Source organism: Cyprinodon variegatus, unplaced genomic scaffold, assembly GCF_000732505.1.
Source record: "Cyprinodon variegatus isolate N-32 unplaced genomic scaffold, C_variegatus-1.0 Scaffold59, whole genome shotgun sequence".
Taxonomy (NCBI): domain Eukaryota; kingdom Metazoa; phylum Chordata; class Actinopteri; order Cyprinodontiformes; family Cyprinodontidae; genus Cyprinodon; species Cyprinodon variegatus.
In genome coordinates this window covers 400,830-417,679 of record NW_015150512.1, presented here as the reverse complement: position 1 = coordinate 417,679, position 16,850 = coordinate 400,830, and the positions used below count along the sequence as shown (strand labels likewise).

The window sequence follows — 16,850 nt, the reverse complement described above, 5'->3', positions numbered from 1 at the left end:
TCCCCTTCTAATGATAGGGACTACATTTTTTTTTTTTACAGAGTGTTTCCTACCATCAGCTCTGCTGTCTACATCACTGGATGCCATCATGGTGGGTCGGGTGGAGCTTGCGGGTGGCTGGCTGTTGTTTTTCCCAGCCTCACGGATCCTAGTGCAGCGAAGACAGACGGCTCAGCACTGATGGATTCCAACTGTGAAAACATAAGTGGGAAAAAAAAAAAACATGGAGTTAGATGAAGCAACTCCAGGAAGTTACAAAAAACCTTCAGCAGAGAAGAAGATCATATGGGATGTTGCTTTAATGACAGCAACTGATATGGAGATTAGATTAATTTGCAAAACAGAAATGGGGAAATATGGTAAAAAATATGTTAGTGCAAACTTTCTGAGAACTTTTTTTGCAGTGAGAATATTAGTTAGCTAATCTGTGGCAAATCCGAGCATCATAACATTATATAAATCGAATGCAAGCTTGGATCTCACGCCTCTTTACTGAATGACTGTTACTGTTCACTGTCATGAACATCCTCGATGTTCATTTCACCACTTCTGTGTAGGCTTGTCCCGATCCGATCCACGTATCGGATCGGACGCCGATATTGGCAGAAAAATGTGTATCGGCAAAGCATGTAAAATGCCGATCCAGACTGCCGATCCAGTTTTTAAAAAAAATCTGGTCCGTATTTTCCAGTTTCGCCGATTGAAACGATCCATTCCACTATTTTGCGCCAGTGTTTCCCTGTTTTGCATTTTTATTAAAACTTACACTAATACTTGCACCTTTAACTGTTTATGGTTTTACTGTTCACTGTGCAATTTCAGATTGCTATTCATAATTTTGTCCAGTTTGTGTTTATCTCTTAATAAACAGGTAAGTTTGTTGTTACCAAGCATTGTGTTTTATTCAATATCACCTAATTTAGCTGGCTAGATGTTATCAAGAGTACTAAAACCCTTTTCAACATGAGTCTTACAACTAAGGCTAAATACTTGAACTTAAACTTAAATACATGCTCGGATAGGCTGGTATCGGCCAGTATCGGTATCGGATTGGAAGTCCAAAAACAATATCGGTATCGGATCGGAAGTCCAAAAACAATATTGGTATCGGATCGGAAGTGCAAAAACCTGGATCGGGACATCTCTACTTCTGTGATAGAAACCTTGATAAACTGGGTTTTTGTGCAACTTTTTCTTTACTGTAAAATATATTCAAATAGAACATGGTTTAACTTTAAACTTTGCTTCATAAAAGACATTGTTTTCTGATGCAGCAATGAGGTGAATGTTACAAAAAAAATGAAAAAGATCCCTTTAAATATTCCTCTGCTGTAGAGGCTTTAGTAATTATTTGTCGACGAGGGGTAAACAACAAACTAACCTTCACTCTTCCAATTATTTTTGATTGAAAGAAAAACACTTTGAACATTAAAATCAAAGATAAAATTTACTGCAGGCAGAATCTGCTTCTCACATTCTCATCCAAATGACTGTTTGAAGGAATAACTCCTTTTTACTTTTTCCTGCTCTAGCGAAACACAAAATCTCTAAGTGTTTCTCTCATATTCAAATGTCCTGCAGCCACTGCCTGACAGGCCTTATCAGGGAGGCCAATAAACCCAGTTGTTATGTAAGGCCAACGCAACAGCTGGAAACGCAAACAGATCACGTCTGGCATCTGCTGTGTGATAAAACAGGATTTTGTTTGAAGAGTTTGCTCTCCATCCGTCCGAGTAATGTTGCATAGGAGGAACCTGTTTGCACCTTTAGTTAGAATAACCATGAAGAGATCAGGAACAAACTGAAATATCTGAACCACAACTTCCTATAACATCATCAGACTCTCAGGACTTTATTCAGACCCGACTGCACATTAAAACACTGAGAGGACAAAAACTCAGAAATAATTCAGGGGCTCTAAAGGAAAACAATACAGATTCTCAGGTAGCAGCTTCTCTGTTTAACCTCGCTTCAGTCAGCATCCTGCAATAAAGAACATTTCTCGCTCAGCCACAATGTGACACAGCGCTGCAAACCTTCTGCACCGCTCATAAATCAAAGGAACAGCTCATTACCAGGCCTCCTCAGAGCTGAATGACATGAGGTACTACAGGTAGGTTTGGTGAAGGATGCATATAGACGTTGCATCCTGTAGGACTGGACACGGGAACCCCTGCTATAACCCGTTTGGGTCACAAGGCTAATTGGAAGAACACAAAAAAATGAAACTAGACATTCCTAGGAGACAGAAAAGTATCAATAAAAACAGTTTGATTTTATTGATTCTAGAAGCCATTAATGATTTTTAAAAAGTTCCATAACAGGTTAGTGAGAAAGAGCGTCTGATCACTGATGAACGATAAAGCAAATCTATTTCTTAGCCACTCTCCATCTAGGTTTTTTTTCTTTTAAAGCAGCAAACAGATAAACCTTTAAAACTGTTCGTTTCATTGTGCATTTTACTGAGTGCAAGAAACAGCAGTGGTTTTTCCAGATTGTTACCGGTAAAACATAGCTGCCCCTTCCCCATCTGTTGCTGAACAGCGACCTGAAAAAAGACCCTCTTACTAATAAGAAATACAGATGAGCAGAAAAACTGATATAAAGTGAAAATGAATCATAAAAACAAAGTGATGGATGATCTGTGCTGTGAGAATACAATCATCACTCGGCAAATTCTTAAACAAAATCTACATTTTGGAAGCTAAAAGCTGTTGTTTTCCTATATTATAGCAAAAATAACTAATTGTTAGTTATAAAATGTATGGATAAGATTATTAGAAGTGTATTAGAATGTTATAGTAGGGTAGCAGCAGTAGGACTAATTGCTCCTCTTGTTTTTTTATCTAAAATTTAAAATCCACCTTCAATATTTACCCTTTAAGTAATTGTCAATGTTACATATCAGTATTTAAAGATATCCTGCTTTTGAGAAACACCAGATCATGACTAGCAGCAACTGAATCCTGCTTTATTCTTTTGCAATAGACGAATTTGTTATGCAAATTGTCCCAATCTGAGAGCCTGATTCCTGCAATCTTAATCAAGATGAACGGGTATTTTTAAAAAAGAGCCTCTGATTGGTTTATTGTTGACTCATCAAACTACTGGAAAATTACAAGCATGGCCGTTTCTCTATTACCAAGGGTAAAACACTGACCTTTACCGTCAAAACCTCTCAGGGAAAACAGTTTTCAGCTTAGATGTTTGCAGATGAGCAATCGGTATAGAAACCTCCCTGTTAAACCAGGGCGAGGACAAACTAAATCAACTTTAACCAACTGTTTACATCTTTAGTTTAGACGCGTCCCTCTTCAACATGCTGCAGATTAACGCGGTAATCCCACCGATATTACCGGTAATCTTTGGCACGAGACGTGCAAGTTGTCAGAGCTGATATGAAGCTTGAATGAGAAAAAATAGCAGAAGCATCAAGTTGTGTGTAAACGGACAGGCTAAAGTGAGCGAAATAAAACTAAGCAAAGAGCTCTGGGTGGTGGGACGTATCTAAATCTGAAATAATCTGAATTGCTAGATTTAGATAGTTTATCTTAAAACCCTTTAGAAGAGAGAGTCAGGAGGAGATAAAGACCTAAGGAGCGGGTTAGCCAACCTTAGCTGAGGGTCCGATGCCATCTTTGTGTTCGTAAACAGCAGCTCGGCCCATCAGAAAACACCAGCTTACCTCTGAGATATTTAGGCCTCTGCTTCCCGTTTCAGTAAACCTTTATCTGGATGGCCTGACCAGAGGAGCTCTAACGTTCATATCAGGTTGAAGCGGAAAGTTGACCGACGAGCTGCAGCACAGATTGTGAGCTAAAACCAAGTCGGCTTCGCTGTTTGTCTCCTCAGCGCCAGCGGTGAGGTCACATGACAGCAGCCGCGGCGACGTTCGACGTTTTGTTGTTATGGAAACGGAACTAAACTCAGTTCGTCCTAAAAAATAAAAGCTGTTCTAATATTTTATTCATAACGCCTGAGAGAACAAGCGCTGTAATTGCAAATTTTAGAAAAGTTTAACTAAATTATTAAAATAATTATAAAAAAAAAAAAAAACGCTGAAGCACATTCAGACTTTTTTTTTTGCAAAGATGTAACACTTTGATTAAAAATATTTCCCAGAAGGTTACAAGATTAAAATTATTATATTATTATATATTTTTTTTTATTATTATTATTATATGATATAATATATATATAATGATACAATTATACATACACATATATGTATATATAATTTTATTATGATATATTAAATCATATAATAATAAGAATAATAATAATAAAAATTATTATTATTCTTATTATTATCATTATTATTATCATCATCATCCTCATCATAATAATAATAATAATAATCATCATCATCATACTAATGATCATCATAAGAATTTCATTACTTTATGTTAAAATCGGAAGTGTTCTTTTGGGATTTTCAAAATAAAATTACAACATGTTAAATCAAAAACGTACGGCTGTGCGGAACTCTGCTTTATATAATTTCACAAGTTTTACTTGAACCCCTTATGTCTAAAATAAAAAAGTATGTGTATACATGATTACGTATATTTATTAAAACTTTAAAGGAACAAACTAACTTATATATTTGCACCGAGCTTCTCCTTTAATATTTTGGAGCCTCTCGGTACCGGATATCCTGTTTGTGACTATGCGCTAAGAGTAGCTAGCTAAGCAGGTTGTCAACATTACATTTTTTTTGTACTTTTTTGTAGTCTTTAGCGACATTTCCGAGTTAATCAAAGGCGACAATCCAGCGTTTGTTCAATCGCTAAACGCGCACATCACTGACAACATGACTGTGAGTTTATTTTAATTGTTTTCCAGCTTGCTTCCTGAACATGTTTTAGCTTCATTACGTGGCAGACGCAAAGGGTTTTAGTTTAGCCTGCTACAAAATGAGATTCCCAATTTTCTTAAACTGGATCGTTCATTAATCAGGGATTATGCAACAACCGTTTTAAGAAGAAATAAGCAGGTAGTTTGTGTAGAAAGGAAATCATGTTAAAGGATTAAACTAGTCAGACGGATTACATTGTGCTTTGTAGGAAAACCAGGATTCCTGTAGGAAGTTCTACATGTTGGTCTGGATCAATACAAAGCAAGTAAAAGAAGTAAAAGACTAGGAAATATTAATGAGTCCAGGCTTTATTCCCTGCTGTACTATCTGCATGAGAGACAAAGTGATTTTATGCTTCTTTTTGTGTAGTAGATGTAACCTACATGGTTTCTTCAGGGTCAAAAATCAGGGGTTTTGGGGGAGATTTACAAGGAGGGGGGTGTAGTTTGAGACAAAGGTTATAGATCCACCAAAGGCAGATATATCCAAGAAATGGGCTAAATCTTTCCCTTTCCTGATGCATGAGCCAATCCTGAAATAGGATTGTTTAGTAGCCTAAAGAAAATTATAAATTTTCTTGTAAATGAAGGTCTAAGAGTCTTCAGCGAGAGCGAAGCAGCTTTACATTTATATCTACACTCCTCTCAAGTCTAAAGTTTGTTCAGTCACCTGCAATTAATTTTTAAAGCACTTCATGCTTTCCTCTAATCACATGCTTAATAGAGATGTTGTCTTTATTTTCAAGCATCAGCCAGTATTTGTCATGCTGGCAAATCCACTGTGACTTGACCCCAAATAAGCTGATGAAGATTCTCAGTCATCCAGGTCATAGTCATTCTGTAAAAGTAAAAAAAAAAAAAAAAATCCACTGGACTTGGTTTCCAAGGTTTGAAGATGTTTCGCTTGCCGTCCAGGAAGCTTTCTCAATTTAAATATCTGGATTCACAGTGAGTTTGAGGCTTTATATAGACAAGGCCTTGTATTGCTTGGAAACATGCAAATTGAAACTGACGAGCGGGTTGTTTGGTTCCATTGTTAGCCTGTAATATTTGAAACCTGTCTATGATTGTGAAAGGTTGGTCGTTAAAGGCGGACCCCAAATAAGCCACCATAGATGAAGGCTGCCAGGTGACCCCAGTGGAGAAGCTATTACTGCTTTTTAAGCAACCAGGAATTTCTTAACACCTCAGCAGAGGCATTTTCCAATCGTCTCATTGTTACATCACACGAATGCACTTATTCACACAAAAGAAGCCTCCACCAAACAAAACGCGATTATACTGAACAATACTTGGACTTACTTCACAGTAGGCTGACATGTTTTGTCTTTTTTCATATAGGTTGCATGAAATCATTAAATATTTCTGAGAATCTAGCTGTCAACTGTTATCATTAGTAAAAAAAAAATGCACTAAAGCACATCATTCTGTGATTAATAGAATTATTAGAATAGAGTAGAAACTTTATCTGCCAAGGTAGGTTTTGACCCAAAAAAATTGGAATCTAATGTTGGATTTCTGTTGGTCTTGTGACCAACACTGCAAATAACAACCACAGAATGTAAAAAAAACAAAAAAAAACAAAGTAGAATAATAGTGTGTACAGCTGTGTATTTTCTTGCAATCATAAATATATAAACAAGGTGAGGCAGGATTTATCTCTTAATTGTTCTATCGGAGCCCCTGAGTACTGTGACCATGTCCAGCATAGTCAGCCTGGGGACTGGAACCATCTGTGTCTGTTCTCGTTTTCATTAGCTCTCTACAGCACAAAGGTAAAAGTCTGAACAGCCTCTGCCCAGGTTGTGTGGGGCCTGCACAGCAGAGATGTGAGCTCTTTTGGACCTAGATCTGTGCAGGTCATGGTCGGAGGGAACGTCGGTCCATATGATCCTCTCTGTAGACCTAAAATTATTGCTTTCATACAGCGATGTGATAATATACATATTTGTGCAGCTCACCTTTCTAAGGTCTGGATCCATTCATCCATTCTCAATAAGGGCTGTGCTTCAATCTGTTGTTGTGAAAATGAAACCGAGGGAGAAGGGTCCCTCAATTTACTGGTACTTCTAGGTTTAACAGTCATCTGTAAATCTAGAAAATAGATTTTAGAACAGTGAAAGCATCTGTCAGAAATGAATCTCAATAATAGGATGATTGTGCTCTTTCTGAGAGACAAGGAAAACATCTCCATAAACCAGTGGAACATATCAGTTAAATCACTGCTTTCTGTATCAGAAATGCAGTCAAGATGGGGGGGATTTCATCAGGACTACAGCTGGACACCTTCCAGTCAGTGTTTGGAGGAAGATCACACTGGAGAGAGGGATGTCTGTCTGTGTGAACAGACATGACATAAGCAAAAAAAAAAAAAAATGGTTGGGCGTCTAGTTTTCCTTAACAAGCAAAAGACAAAAATTGTTCTAAAATAAGGATGCCACATTAAGCAGCTGATGCCTGATAAATTCAAGGGTTAAGGTGTAACTCAACCTCCAGCTTCTCTAGAGGATTTTTATCATTGTTGTAGAACAACAAAAGATTTGCAATAAAATAAATCCTCCCTGTTTGTCACAGAAGCACGAGTTTGAGGTGGCGATGACCTGCGAAGGTTGCTCCGGAGCTGTTACAAGAATCCTCAATAAGCTTGGAGGTAAGACAGGCACATCTTTCTCTTCCTCCCTCTATTTCAGTTCTGGTTTTACTGGAAGCAGTAGATTCACTTCTCATTCAAGTTGATTGGTTTTTGGCACTGATTCACCGCACTTTGTTCTTGGAACAGAGTGTTTTTCTTTTTTATTAGACACAATCACAAATGATTGCATTACTGTTTGTGGGAAATTGTTGAGCTGAAAAGAAAAGCCGGCAACGGCTACTTTAAAAAGAGCCCAAACTGGTAGGAGAAGATGAAGATGGAGAGATGGGAATGAATTTGATCTAAACAAAACATGTCGGTTTGTTTGGCTTTTTAGGGGTTTCGGATCAACAACAAATCAGAATAAAACACAATTTTAAGGAGGTAAATACAAAAAAAGCAGTTTTTAATTTCCTTTTTTTGTTGTCGTTGTTTTGGGGGGGAAAAACAAAACTGGCCATCTGTTAAAACATAATTTCCCCGTTTTTACAATTTTTTTTTCATTCACTTTAATCAGCCACTGATAAATCTGAACACATCCCGGACACAATTAATTGTGTGAATTTGTGGCACTTCCATCTTATGATTCTCTGCAGTAGTGCTTGTTTAGCTGCAACTGAGATGGACCCCCTAGTTTATTTTGGTCAGATCTATGCAGCAATTTGACAACAATGTTAGGAGTCAGACAGGAAGAGAGACACAGATGCAAAGTAAGAAATATTCACTCACGGAAAAATACGAAGTAAAATCTATAAGCTGAAATCTAAACCTGCAGGCATGTGTTTGGAAACACATGGTGCATATATAGCAAACAAAAAAGTAATGGGAGCTTCTAGAGTCAGAGCCCAGCGGTTCGTCCCTACCTTAACCTCATAGCTTCCAAACCTTTGATTTTTACTCACCTAAACAGAACTTCTCAGACATATTGAAGTTTGCTCAATTCAGCCTGTCTTGATATTTTTGAACTTTCTTCCTGTTCTACTTGTCACAGTCAGTTCTCCTACAGTTTTACTCTAGCTGTACGAGGTTGTACTCACATTGAAGTCCCAAGCTTGCATCATTACCAGCATTTTGGCCGTTTTTAAAAGCAACACAATGCAGTCTATTATTTTTCCCTCTGGCGTTCCATTTACAGTGGTGTGAAAAAGTGTTTGCCCCCTTCCTCATTTCCTGTTTTTTTGCATGTTTGTCACAGAAATCTTCTGCTTTCTATCAATTGTGCACCACTTTTAAGTTACAGATTTAAAGCTTGCATTGGATACAAATCTATAAGAAATGAGAACAATCTTGTTTACATGATAACATTATACACATTTACAGTGGTGTGAAAAAGTGTTTGCCCCCTTTCTCATTTCCTGTTTTCTTGCATGTTTGTCACACTTAAGTGCTTACTATAAATTGTGCACCACTTTTAAGTTACAGATTTAAAGCTTGCATTGGATACAAATCTATAAGAAATGAGAACAATCTTGTTTACATGATAACATTATACACATTTACAGTGGTGTGAAAAAGTGTTTGCCGCCTTGCTCATTTCCTGGTTTTCTTGCATGTTTGTCACACTTAAGTGTGACAAACATGCAAGAAAACAGGAAATGAGAAAGGGGGCAAACACTTTTTCACACCACTGTAAATGTGTATAATGTTATCATGTAAACAAGATTGTTCTCATTTCTTATAGATATGTATCCAATGCAAGCTTTAAATCTGTAACTTAAAAGTGGTGCCATATTTATAGTAAGCAGAAGATTTCTTTGTTGGAAGCAAATCTTAAAATATGTTAGGATCCTGATTTATATTTAGGTCTTTAGACAGCATACAGTTCTTCTGTTGGTTATGCAAGTTGGACTCAGCTTTGCATCTAGTGCAAAAGAGAGAGTTCAGGAAATGTTTGAAGGCGGTTTATATCACAGCCCTCCGTGACCTCTTTGCTCTGAGTGTTGACTCAGCCTGTTGGTCACCTGATGCTTTTTTTTGTTTCACTTATATTTGACTTAGTCATTAAATTGTTTAGTAGCCAAATTTCAGTTCTCTTTTTCTTGTTCAGTCACATAGTCTGAGCTTCAGCTTTTCAAAGATAAAGAAAATCTATTTTTCAGATCTTCCTCAACAGTTGGGTTAAAGAGGACTAAAGACTAGTTCATTAATTTGAGAAAAAAACAAACAAACAACAGTTGTCTGTTTCTAGTCCATTGTTACCATTAACAAGGTTCCTGCTTTTCTCTTCTCAGATGTTAAGTTTGAAATCGACCTGCCAAAGAAGCTGGTTTGGATCGAGTCTGACAAGGATGTGGATGTTCTGATGGAGACGCTGAAGAAATGCGGAAAGGAAGTCAAGTACAACGGCACTAAATGAAGGGGCCTGCTTTGTATGTTGAACAGGTGACACATTGAGGAGGATGATGCCTGTTTTAAAGTCGAGGTTTTCCCTGCTGTTTCAACTCATATGTTTATGTTAATAATTGATGTAAAACCCTGAGGCTTTTATTGGTTGTATTTATGTGTCACACAATTCACACACATTTGATGTCTCTGCATCTATTTGAATTGTTTGCTTGCATTTTTAAGCATTGAATTATGTTTTTTGTTTTGTTTTTTTGTAGGGAATCCTGCTGCTGTAAAGTGAAGAATGAAGCTAAACTTGAAGCCAATTACCCAGAGTCTCTATAGGTGCCACGCTCCATCAACTCATGCTTCGAGAAGATCTTGAAAACAAATGTTTCCTGATTGAACCACATATCTAAAGCTTAAATTTGTCCATTAATTCTTACCATGCTTTTGATGGGTAAAAAAAGAAAAATTCTGATGCTGAAATGTAGTTCATTTTGTGCTTTTCTATGATTTCTGCCTCGTGGTTAGCACCTAAACCCCTGCTGTTTGGAGCCTGAAGAATATCTGTTACTGTCTGTGGTAAATGTCCCATTAAACCTGCAAAATAATCATGTTAATCTTGCTGTAGAACAGTTCAAGTACATTCCCCGTATCCGTTTTCAACCTTATGATGGTTTGTTGTTTTTGCTTTTACACTGAGTCAGTATTATTTAAAGCAAATTAGCTCCAGTTTCATGGATAATGTCAATAGTTTTGATCTGGGGTGGAAAGGCCCTTTTAGGGACCACCTTCCTGTCTGTAATTTACACTACAAAACTACCACACATCACATAGACTGATGATCTAGATTCTCTGAGAGGCACCTCTTTTTCTGTAGTTTGCTCTGGGATTAGTTGCCACCTTCTCCTGGGTTAATGTTGATTCTGAATATGTCTTATCTACGCATAACGGCAATAAAAACAACTTTGTGTAAAATCTGTCCACCTTTTTTTTTTTTTTCATTTTTAGGTTTATGCCAACCCTTGTTGAACTGGAAGTTTCCTAATATTTTTTTTAGGACTGACACTTTGCCTTTTATAAAAGGTTTCAAATGTTTTCTCTTGTACAGCTTTTTAGATTTTGTGGATTCAAATATGTTTTTTTGTCTTAAAAAGGCTGAGAACGAACAGAGGAAGAGTGTAAAATATGCCTTTCTTTCAATTTGCGAAAGGTAAAAGACAACTTTGTGCAAGGTAAATCTTTTACCAACCACACTTTGCTTTATTTGCTGAGCAATGCAGATAAATTATGCTTATAGGGACTATTGTTATATACAATGTGAGAAGAAAAGTTAAATGTGAAAAAAGTAAAGGGGCAGAGTAGCAAGCTCTCAATTAAAGGCTGTGAACTGATAACTGAACTCACTGAAGAGGTTAGCTGTGGTGCAAAGTCAGAATCGCTCCAGAATCTCACTGTCCTGCAAACATCAGCAGGCACAGGTGAGGTAGGGATGGATGAATTGGCTGGTTGCCACATTAGCAGAGCTTCTAACTCACTGTCATCCATAGGCTGGTGGCATTGATGAGCGTTCAACATTCAACCACCAGGAGGCACTGTGGGGCAAAAATAATTCTAGTCAGAGAAAGTTGGCAAATAAAAAAGGTTTCAATTCAAATTTTAGGTTAATTTTTTAATTGTCTAGAGGTTGATTGCAGATGTGAAATAAAAGGACACATTCAAAAACCTGTTTCAGGTAGAATCATTAAAATTTCATCAGGTGTTTGGTTGTTTTTAAGCTAAGCTAAGCTAAAGTATATTAAACTCCTTTTGGACTCAGACTAATATCTAGCACATAGAAATGCAAACCTCTGTGAAAGGTGTTTGTATGTTGGACCATAACAGTATCTTCAGTTTATAGATATAACAACTGAAGAAAACAGCAGGGTAGAGATCACACTGGGAATATTGTAACTTATACATCACAGAGAATAATTTCCTCTTTCTTTGGGAAGCGCTCACAATAAAATCATAATATATGGAAGATCTATCCATGAGGATTTATTGATCCATAAGCAGAATAACCATCTCAGATCCATTCTGTCTTAAGTTTAAATGAACAGTCACTGCAAAAGAGAAACACATCACTGAACTGATAAAGGATTCAGCAAGTGAATGAAAATCTAAAGAAGGAGCAGCACTGCTGGAAAATAGAGCATTTCAGTGTATGTCCACTCAAAGGAAGGAATCTAAGGGTGTAACCAAGAGTTAGAAAATAAGCTTCCTTTTCTTCACACAACAAAGGCAGATGTTTTCAGGTTAGGGCCAAATTATAAAGACAGGGAGCCTCCCTTTTTCTTCTTTCTCACTATTTTCAACTCTTTCTTAACAAAGGCCCAGTTTTACCTTATTGTTGCTTTTCATAATATCAGAGGTAGTTTTATTCTGTTTTTTTGGGAGTTCAAAACATAAAAGATTAAGAAAATTTAAGCTGCTTAATGTTTTTTCTATTAGATATCGCGTCATATATGTATTTTGCACATAACAGATACATAAAATCAACACAACAATTTTGCTTTTTTTTCATATACATCTTTAAATTATTTTTTGTTATATAATTTTACTTAGCTGGTCCTGCTTTGCATTGTACTTGCAGGTGAAAATCTTTTTTTGATATGTTTTCCTCAAAGAGCCCAATGACGTACTACAGACATTGTAAATTTGTATGATAAATGAAGCATGATTATCCAAACAGACCATCGGTTGTTGCGAGTCAATACAAAACGGTTTGCTGACTTCTGACGTCTGCAAACCGATGATCCAAGATAATTGATGCTTTCTTCGATTTTGTTGAAATGTGGTGAACGTTCAATCCTTTGTAGAGGCGGCAGAGGATAAAGAGTCCCTGGACGGCCTCAGTCTGAACCAACATCTGAGGAAAACAGTGCTTCATTGTGTGCTGCACAAAAAACACAGATAACAAGGTTGTCAGCATGTCACTGGGCTCCTCATCTTACCCTCCTACGCACACAAATACAATGCTAATGTAATGGTTTCTGAATTCACGTTAGGACATAGCTGCAATTTTCAATACCTGAATTTAAAAGGTGAATTCCTATGAATCTTGAGTAATAGGTTCAAAAATACTCAAGTTTTCTTCAGAAGTGGGAGTTAAGTGTGCAAAAATTATTCTTCCACTGATTCTTATAATTTTTTTATTCCTTTAATTACAAATATAAATAAGAATGTGGGAAGTTATGTTTAGATTTCCTTTCATGAATAATGTAAAAACACTCCCTCTTAATTTAGTGCTATATTTGCATTTTACGCAAATCTTTGCACTGGAAAAAAATCTAAATCTAGATCAGTCATTTTTTCTTAGAATAAGTGCATTTTTTTCTTGATTTCAGGGGGTAAGTGAGACACTTTGCCAATGGAAGAAAATAATTTACATTTAAAGTATGAAAAAAACAATTGCATTGTTTCATTTTAAGTGCATATTATCTAACAATCGTATTTTAAGAGTAAAAATACTAATTCCATTGGCAAATCTTCCTAAATAGCTACTTAAATTAAGGCTAAATATATTCAATTTAAGAAATGCTGACTTATATCTAGATCTATTTCGCAGTGTGCAAATTAATTTGTGCATTGTGATCTGAAATTTGACCAGGAGATTCTAACACAAACAAATGCTTTGATCTAACCCATTCTAGCATAGCTTTGGCTTTATGTTAAGCGTCAGCTTCCTGCTTGAAGGTGAATCTGAGGAACAGTCTGAAATCTTTTAGAGCCTCTAAGATTTTATCATTCAAGACAGTCCTGTATGATACCACACACCATTTCACTGTCACTGCTAAGGGAAACCTCCCCCCAGCATGAAGCTGCCATTACCATTCTTTCCCATAGGGAAGGTGAGGTAAGTCATTTTAGCCCTTTGCTTGTAGGAAGAAAATTTCACATTGCCTTATCACTAACTTAGCTTCTTCTACTAATTATATTTTGGGTTTAGTTTAGGATATTTTTTTATTTTTGCCAATCTTCTATGAAGGACTGTTGTTTTTAAATAAAAAAAAAAAAAACTGCTGATAGCTTCTCCTGAAATCTGTAGCTAATTAATGTTCTCCTAGTTGATGTTCAATTGGTACTTGAAAATATTCAAATTTCTCCATAATCTTTTAGATTGGGCCTTTCTTCTCTGTTCCTTTGACATCATGACAGTGATTTCCAGCAAATGTTGTCTAACAAACCTCTGAGGTCTTCACTATAATAGCTAAGTATCAGTTAGGCTCAGTTAGTAATTACTTATTATTGCAAAAGCTTAAAAGATGATTAATTACACTAGATATATTTTTTTAAGGTGTTAGAGTAAAAGAAATAGAAAACAAATGTAGGGAAATTTGGAGATTTTTCTTTGAAAACAGTTTGCAGTTCTCCACCTAAAATAAAATAAAATAGGTGCTACTTTGTTTGTCTCACACATTAGCAGAAAAAAAAAAATACATTTAATAATGCAACACGTTGAACATTCTGGTTGAGATGAGAATAAATATGGAAAAGTACTGTACCTGAACTGCTGGTGGTGTTTTGTATTCGGCACACATTGTCCTCAGATGACCAGTGATCTCATATCATAATATGGTTTTTGAATATATCTGTGTGTTTTAGGGAAAAGTGGGTTCAGGGTGCAGTTATTGCTGTCACACCATGCCCTGTGTGCCAAAACCAACTCACCCATTACCAGAAGGTTACAGCTAGTCAGAGAAATGTGCTTTTTGATGGACAAGAGCAAACACAAAGTTTACTCTGTGGTTTCGTGTCTCTCTGGGAGTCCAAGCTGTAGACTTTCTCACTGTTTGGAGCGACTTTATCATCCTGTGCTTGGAGAATATAATTTAGGGTTTGAGTTGTCAAGTGGAAATATTCCTATTTTATTCTGTAACTATAAATATTACAGGTAACATATTTCAACTTAATTAAGGGTTTTGATTGCCTCTATGGGGTTGTTCGCATTAGTTTTCTGTTAGTCTTATACGACATAACCTGTGGTATAAATGGACGTTAGTGTGACTTCTCATTATTACATGCAAAGAAAAAGAAAAAGAATAGAGTTTTGCTTGGGCAAATAGTTTTTCTCCCTTAATATTGTGCTTCATGGATTTTTGAACTTTTAAATCACTGTTTGATCTATAGAGCTTTTCACCTAGATGGGCAACTACGTTCATTTTTCATTTTAAATTGAAAATGCCATTCTCATGGAGAAATAAAATGTTTATACCATTATTATCAGTACGACTCATTGTGATCTACTCTACATTATAATTTGGAGCATCTATCAAAAAAAGGTTACAAGTGAAAAGACACTAATTACAATGAAGTCTTTGTCTAGATAAGAAACACGCTGTGTAGCTTTTGGACAGGTTTATATGATCTAAGGTCTGTAGTAATAATAGACTACATATCATGTTGGAAGTTAAATGCCTAACCCAGATGCAAAAAGTCACAGGCGACAAGGACAAACTACAACAGCTTTGTTTAGTTCAAGGGAGATTAAACAGAAGTTCTGTTTCTGGAATCTTCCTGGGGGGGGCACCACCATGCAGTTAATGGATGCTGCAGGGAGTAAGCCAGGAGGAGTGAGTTAAGCCCTTGGGCTGTGATCAGAATGATGCTTCCAGAGGAATCGATGTGTTGGAGAATGGACAGGTCGACACGATGGGTGGGGGATATATGGAGCCATGATGAAGCTAGTGAACTGTTTGTAGCCAGAAGGTTGTGGTTCTTATTGGAGAAAAATCCATTTGAGCATTGAGGAGGACCATGGGTACCGCTCAGGTAGCTGCATAGGTCAGACTCTCAGGGATGAAAAACTGGCAGCCAGCTCCTAATATACTCCATATGATGAGAAGATGAATGACAGGTGTGAGGAAAACAGACCTGAAGTTCTGTCCATGACAGCCACACAGCGACTTCTGACGGCAACTGAAAATTAAGCAACACAACACAGACACAAACCCCAGAACTCTGACACTGTTAGCCCTTTCCCACTGGCCGGAAAACCAGTTTAAACCCGGGAATAATCGGCTTTTAGTGGCAGTGAGAACAGCTCACTGACGCGTGTCTAACCAGGTGAAACGACTTGGCAAGCTTCCAATCACGGACTACTTATTTTCAAAGTTCTTTTACATGCCCATTCCCCCGAAAAAAGAAAGAAAAAAAAAACAGGTGTGGAAGACTATTTTGATCACACATACCTTTTTAGGTTCCAGTTTCATATGGTAATACATAATAGCTTTTTAAAAACTATGCTTTATTGCAACCAGGTTCACAATTTATGCAAAGAAGGGGAATCTGCTACATCCTCTTACACATCTAGACTGACAAGAGCACCACAGCAGAGCAGCCATGTCCATCAAGGAGAAAAGGGAGCAGCAGTAGGAGGGCGAAGAGAAAACAGATGATAAGCCAGCAATTATGCGTCTCGTTCTCTTAAATGTCAAGAGATGCTGCTGCAGGGTTACCTTATAATGTTCCTCATCTTCTTTATTTGAAATGCACCAGTCCCTCCTGAAGCAAACCAACAACAAAACACAATGTTTGGCAATCTTGGTTGATTTCTTTGGATTTTCCATAATGTAACTTGTCATAACAATGTGTCAAAGTCTTGGTGTTAATGGCTGGCTAAACTGTTTACTCCATTCACCAGTCTAATTTGCCCAGTTGTTCATTACTGTTCATCTGATCCCCCTGGTTCCTGCTGCTATTGATGCTGCCTGTTTGCCTGCCATCAACGGCAGGTTATTTGAGCTGTTTGTGAGAGTAACTCTAGTGATTGTATATTATTCTGATTCTCTGATCCTGACCTGCTGCGATCGACTGGCAACCTGTCCAGGGTGTACCCGGCCTCTTGCCCAATACCTGCTGGAGATAGGCACCAGCACCCCTCGCGATCCCACTCGGGATAAGGGTGCTAGAAAATGGATGGATGGATGGATGGATGGATGGATGGATGGATGGATGGATGGATGGATGGATGGATGGATGGATGGATGGA

The 16,850-nt window shown here is 37.2% G+C and overlaps 2 protein-coding genes across 2 annotated transcripts in view; one reads left to right on the top strand and one right to left on the bottom strand.

Moving 5' to 3' along the window:
- LOC107082726 (proton-coupled amino acid transporter 1-like) overlaps positions 1 to 3,862 on the bottom strand; it is a 54,676-nt gene extending 50,814 nt beyond the window's left edge. Inside the window, exons 1-2 of the mRNA XM_015371535.1 lie at positions 3,686 to 3,862; positions 54 to 191 (exon numbers count right to left, since the gene is read on the bottom strand). Coding sequence (XP_015227021.1) covers positions 54 to 90 — 37 coding nt within the window. The 5' untranslated portion in view covers positions 91 to 191; positions 3,686 to 3,862. The remainder of the gene's footprint in view (positions 1 to 53; positions 192 to 3,685) is intronic.
- An 801-nt stretch (positions 3,863 to 4,663) lies between these two features.
- On the top strand, positions 4,664 to 10,799 carry atox1 (antioxidant 1 copper chaperone). The gene is made up of 4 exons (XM_015371482.1): positions 4,664 to 4,819; positions 7,432 to 7,507; positions 9,721 to 9,871; positions 10,093 to 10,799. The coding sequence occupies exons 1-3, from the start codon at positions 4,814 to 4,816 to the stop codon at positions 9,843 to 9,845; spliced, it is 207 nt and encodes a 68-aa protein (XP_015226968.1). The 5' UTR covers positions 4,664 to 4,813; the 3' UTR covers positions 9,846 to 9,871; positions 10,093 to 10,799.
- The last annotated feature ends 6,051 nt before the right edge of the window (positions 10,800 to 16,850 follow it).